General features: G+C 44.3%; 2 protein-coding genes across 2 annotated transcripts in view; both read left to right on the forward strand.

Moving 5' to 3' along the window:
• LOC125504146 overlaps positions 1 to 2,162 on the forward strand; it is a 5,107-nt gene extending 2,945 nt beyond the window's left edge. Inside the window, exons 3-7 of the mRNA XM_048665646.1 lie at positions 115 to 169; positions 221 to 383; positions 506 to 640; positions 1,635 to 1,992; positions 2,045 to 2,162. Of these exons, the coding sequence (XP_048521603.1) occupies positions 115 to 169; positions 221 to 383; positions 506 to 640; positions 1,635 to 1,992; positions 2,045 to 2,113 (780 nt within the window). The 3' untranslated portion in view covers positions 2,114 to 2,162. The remainder of the gene's footprint in view (positions 1 to 114; positions 170 to 220; positions 384 to 505; positions 641 to 1,634; positions 1,993 to 2,044) is intronic.
• The window catches only part of LOC109543015 (tetratricopeptide repeat protein 28), a 39,796-nt gene that overhangs the window by 29,182 nt on the left and 5,256 nt on the right, over positions 1 to 5,358 (forward strand). The gene's annotated exons all lie outside the window — the stretch shown is intronic.

The following is a 5,358-nucleotide window of genomic DNA, read 5'->3' on the forward strand; positions in this document are numbered from 1 at the left end:
AGTAATATTGGCTAATAATTGACAATATTGACCCAACATAAAAATGCTCTGCCAATATTGTATAAATATATACCCGATATATGATGCTACATGGGCGGGATGGTGACTTCGCAGCTTCAAGCCCGCGCATTGGCCGACGACGTCCCGCCAAACTCCTCCTCCTCCAAAGGCTAGTGACACTCTAATCCCCAATCCCTAGTGCGATTTTGATAGCTTCCAGACTCCTCTGGATCGAAGGATACTCCTCTGGATCCAAAGCCCGCCGTCGGCTCTTTGCAGAGCGTCAAAGCGCTGCTCAGGCGCCTGGGGAGCGCCCACAGTCGACGCAATCAGCCGCTCAAGGCCAGCTTCGGAGTGAACAATACCGGTTTTCTCAACATGCGGTAGGGCGGCACCGCGCAAGTCCCGGCCTGACTGCCCTGACGTCACTGGGTGCGGGCCGGCCTACTCGTGACGTCACAGCAGTTGGGCCTTGACTGGTCCTTGACGTCATTGACTCTTTTAGGAAAACCGCCTTTGCCACCCTGTACATGTGCGACCTGGTGCTGTTCGCCCCCTTGGCGTCGTTCATCATCGCGATTTTCCTGGGCGCTCTGATTGGCGTGGGCGGCAAAGGAGGGGCGGGCAATCCGGGCGACGTGTAAGTCCAAAGACATTAACAAATAGACCAAGCTAGTCATTCATAAATCCCGATTTGTTTGGGTCCAACGTTAAATTCTATCGATCGGCGATTTGTCAATGAAAAACCGGTGGTAGGGATAAGGTAGGCACCGAGCAAAGAGTAGAATAATCGGAAAATCAACTGGCCTGGCTGCTAGCCATAGGCGTAGTAAAAATCTGTATTATCGATTTATTCTAAGCATGAAAGATTCATTGATTTTCTGACGTTTATCTCTACATGACATGTTTGAAATTATAAACGCTATAATAGTAACGCAATTTTTTTAAGGATTTGATAGCGATTCAATAGGGATCGAATATGGCTCTTAGCTTATCAATTCAAAACAACTCACCCCACTGGTCCCTGTTTACAATCGTGCAAAACAGTACAGGTTAGGAAAATTTAGGACGATTTTCCTGCAATTGAAACGACTTCGCACGATTTCTTTTAAGCGTAACAGTTTGCAAATATCACGATTATCACTTGTTATCACCAAAAACACGAGAAAATGCCGTATTTACTTGTCAACAAATCGTATTCCCCTCTTACTGTCATTTCACTATCACGTACTCCCCCCTTTGCGGTGTTGCCTTGATGAGTGTTTCATTATGTTTTCTGGTAATTACCACCAAAAATTCTTATGAATTTTCAAATATAAAATTTCGACGCGGTTATTTCAATGACATTTGCTTGTCGCTTATTACAAACTAAGCAAATATGACACTAAATATATTCATGGCTACCGTTTTCCTGCTATTTTCTTGTTGATGCCACTCATATATATCAAATYGAATRSCGAGCCGGCAACGCAGCYTCGYAAGTACCTACTTTTGTATAGACTGTGAACCAATGTTGCTCCCATAGAGAAACGTAAACAAATGCATCTGTCTAATCTGAGTGTAAGTCGTACTAAAGGCCGGTGCACACGAGCGTTTTGTAACGTTTGAAATCGCACTGTTGCCGGATGTTTCAGCTTGCCCAACCCCTGGATCTGCGTGTACCCGTTTCTGGGCCTCTGCGCCTTCATGATGATCTTCTGCTTCATTGCCGACAACATCTATCACAAGGGCCTGGCGGCCTTCTGCTCACGCTATTTCGACCTGACCAAGTCCAAGGGGTGTTCGAGGCGCATGGATCACTACAATGTCCAGTTCAGCGCGGATCAGAAAGGGCCGCCCAGGGCCTTCTACCTGAACTACCTCATAGGCAGCTACGGGGTGCAGCTCACTTCGGCCCTGTGGGCGCTGCAGTCGTTGATCTACGTCTTCCGCATCATCTGCCTGGCCGATTTCTCCCTGTACTTGACCAGGATCCGGCTGAAGGACGATGACGTAAGAGCGCGCCCTTTAAACCGAGCTTCATCACTCAGCTGCACAATTCCAGAAGGGGCCTGACCCGAAAATGGCCAGCGTCGTGCTGCGGATGATCGATTCGAAGAACAAAATGATGTGAACCGCTGTTGAGTGCCTCTAATTAATCAATAAATGAATATAACTCCAAATCAAATCTATTCCTGGGTTTCAGTCATTTATTGTCTCTATTTATTAATCAAAATACGTTTCGGTGTATTTTACCACCATCATCACTTTTTCTAAAATTACAGATAGTTAAAACAATTTTTTTTGTTTTGAATGTTTTAAAGTATTGCAATTGTGATGTACTTTAATATGTGATATGATGAGGCTGTTGACAAACTGTGGTTGTTTTTTTAAATTAATGAAAAAATTGTTTTAACTATCTGTTATTTTAGAAAAACTGATGATGGTGTTAAAATACACCGAAAAGTATTTTGATTAATAAATAGAGACAATAAATGACTGAAACCCAGGAATCAGGAAAGTATATACAAAGAATAAATATAACGCAACAAGACCGTCAGTCGGACGCATAGACGAATAGACCAAAAGGCAGATGGTCTAGCCAATTAATTTCCCAAAGATAGTTGAGCGGTTATCACAACACTGAAGGCGTTATCGCTTTTCCTTCATTAAAACGACCATCGAACTAATGAGCACGGGCACCACCGGCTAATGAAAGCCCCTACCAGGACCTATTTAGCTCTTATCGGCCAATTTCACACCTCACGTCGTTGTCGTTCGTACCAGAGGAACCTCACTCGCACCGGCGTGGTACCAAAAGCGCTCGGGTACCTGAAGAACCCCCATCGACGACGCCTTGGTTGGATTCCATGCCACCATCAAGAGCGGCGTGGTTCGGCGAAACTCGCTCTCAACCCTCGCGCCGGCAACCCCACGCAGCTCCTGACACAAAAACTAGTAAAAACTCCCCAAACATCCTCAAAAAAATGCAAAAACTTCTGCTGGAGAATCGCAACTCTAGGCGCCAAGGTGGCAAAATCGAACGCAGCTGCGGTCCGCAACGCGCGCGTCCCGCCCAAACCCCATGAGTGCGAGAGAGAGCGACCAGCGGCGCTACGCTCTGGAATCACATCCGCAACTCAACATTTCCCGGCCCGCATGATCTTCCAAGAAAGTTGTGAACGGAGTTCACTGATTAATTTGCAGGTCGACCCCACACAACTTTCCAATATAAATCCGATGTCCAACACCAAACTTCGCCAGGTCAATGGGAACGACCAGCATCCGGCCGCTCCAACCCACCCAACCTCGACCAGCCGACCAAGAATATTACCTGCATACCATCCAGCAAGATGGCCGGCCTTAAAGAATGCGAGCACAAGTAAATAACTGTTAGAAGCGCAATTGTTTTCCAATCTGAGCTGCGGGAGGCTGCGAAGATCAGTCGGGGAAACTTCGGCGGAGTTGAAGGTGCAGTTGCGGAGTTGCAAGTGCCAGTTCGGACGGTTTGCCCTGTGGAATTTGCGCGTTTTCTGCATCGAGTTCACCGGAGGTTAAGGTTAAAAGTACATATGTGACAACAGCAGCCGAAGATTGTGAGTGAACACCTCCGGAGGAATGAGGCGCGACTCCGACTGTCGCTGAAACTCTCAACGTGAGCGGGCTCTAAGGCGGGTATTATGGTGGTTTCACTCAGTTTTTCAGTTGGATTTCTAGTGCTGCAATGTCTCATAGGGATTTTACTGAGGTGAGTTTGGAAACGTTTTTCGTCGAAACTAAGTGAGACTTTTCAAAGAAACTCCCCGGAAAATGAAGCCGCGCGTAGACTTGGGGCGTTTGTTCAAACCCGCCTACCCGTTCAATTGACATCACTTCCTTTGTGAGCGTTCCGCCGATAATGATGCTTATTAAAAATGCATTAAGCTCTTGTTTTGAGGCATCCGTGCGCCTCTACACTGCAAGTCACGCTCAAGACCCCAATAATACGGAATTATTCATATGCATAAAACCGACTTGGCAAACAATCGATCAGGCCGCTTAGCCGGCTAGAAGCCACGGCAATTAATGTAATTAAGCCAAGAGCACTCATTGAATACACGGCAAATATTAATTACTCGGCCTAACTCGACTAATTATTTCGTTCCTTCAGTCAATATTTGAATAGAATCATGGGAATCGCGTTTCAGCCGCCAGGAACATTAGTGAGGCCGCGTATTGGTTCATAATTAAACATTAAATACACCAGATGAAGTAAGAGAGCAAGAGGCAATGAACGCCACTGTCTTTTTGCGTTGCAAAAAAACACGACATTTTTTTAGCCGACAAGGTGCCAATTGGGAACGAAGCACTGTGCCAACAACCGCGCCTTCCTATGGCACTGCTCAAGTGCGAGAGAGACGGAACACAAGAGCTGCGTTATGGAATGGCGCCGGCGTTTTGCATTTTTTTGACTCATTTTTTGTGCTGGTTAAGCCAAATGATGACTGGCCGACGTTGTTTCACTCCGAAAAATCCTTGTCATTTCCCACCATCCACAAGCCTCTAAAAATAACCCGGCGTTACCGTTCCGGCCCAACTAGATTAGCGGACAAAAACAGAAATAGTCAAGCAAGCAGCATCATTAAGTAAACGGTTAATGAGGCCTTGAAATCCCGCTTTTACGAGCTGGTTGACGTTTTTTTCCTCGCATCTCAAATCAATTATTGGCGCATTAAATCGACTTTGGAATTTTCGCTCGGAATATTGTAGGAGAGGCTAATTGTAGCCCCCTTGGGATACATTGTTGCCAGATTTCAGCTGATTTGAGGCGTTATTATAGAAAGAGAGAGAGAGAGAGAGGGAGAGAAAATGAGAAAGATATTATTATATTTTTACCGAGTTATTTAAGATATCGATAAAATAAATTATTTCCGATTTAAAATGTCTACCAAAAATCAGTTTAGGATTTCTAATGTTGAAAGAATTTTTTTAAAATTAACTTAAATAATATACATTATAGTTTGAATAAATTTGACTTAAATAAAATCATGGTAACAATATGCGCAACGATATAAACAAACAAAATTAAATTTAAATAACCATTCTATTGTTAACTTAGCAGCAGTCTTTTAATAGAATTAAAATTTTCATACCGTAAAGTTTGCACTGAAGTTCTTATTTTGTTAAAAATATTAAAAATTCTTTCCTAAAGTTCTTCGATTGTATTCACTTCTGGTGAATATAGCGTACTTTTTAAATGGTCCCAGAAGTAAAAATTAAGCGCGCTGAAATCGGGAGATCTGGGAGGGGAGTTTATAGGAGCTTCTTGACCTCTAGCAATCCAACGGCCTGGAAAGTTTTGACTAAGCCGAAACGATTTAATTTTTTTGCGGGCAAACT

The sequence above is a fragment of the Dendroctonus ponderosae genome, unplaced genomic scaffold (assembly GCF_020466585.1).
Source record: "Dendroctonus ponderosae isolate FM_Combo_2020 unplaced genomic scaffold, Dpon_F_20191213v2 Dpon_F_20191213_4, whole genome shotgun sequence".
In the NCBI taxonomy this organism is placed as follows: Eukaryota; Metazoa; Arthropoda; class Insecta; order Coleoptera; family Curculionidae; genus Dendroctonus; species Dendroctonus ponderosae.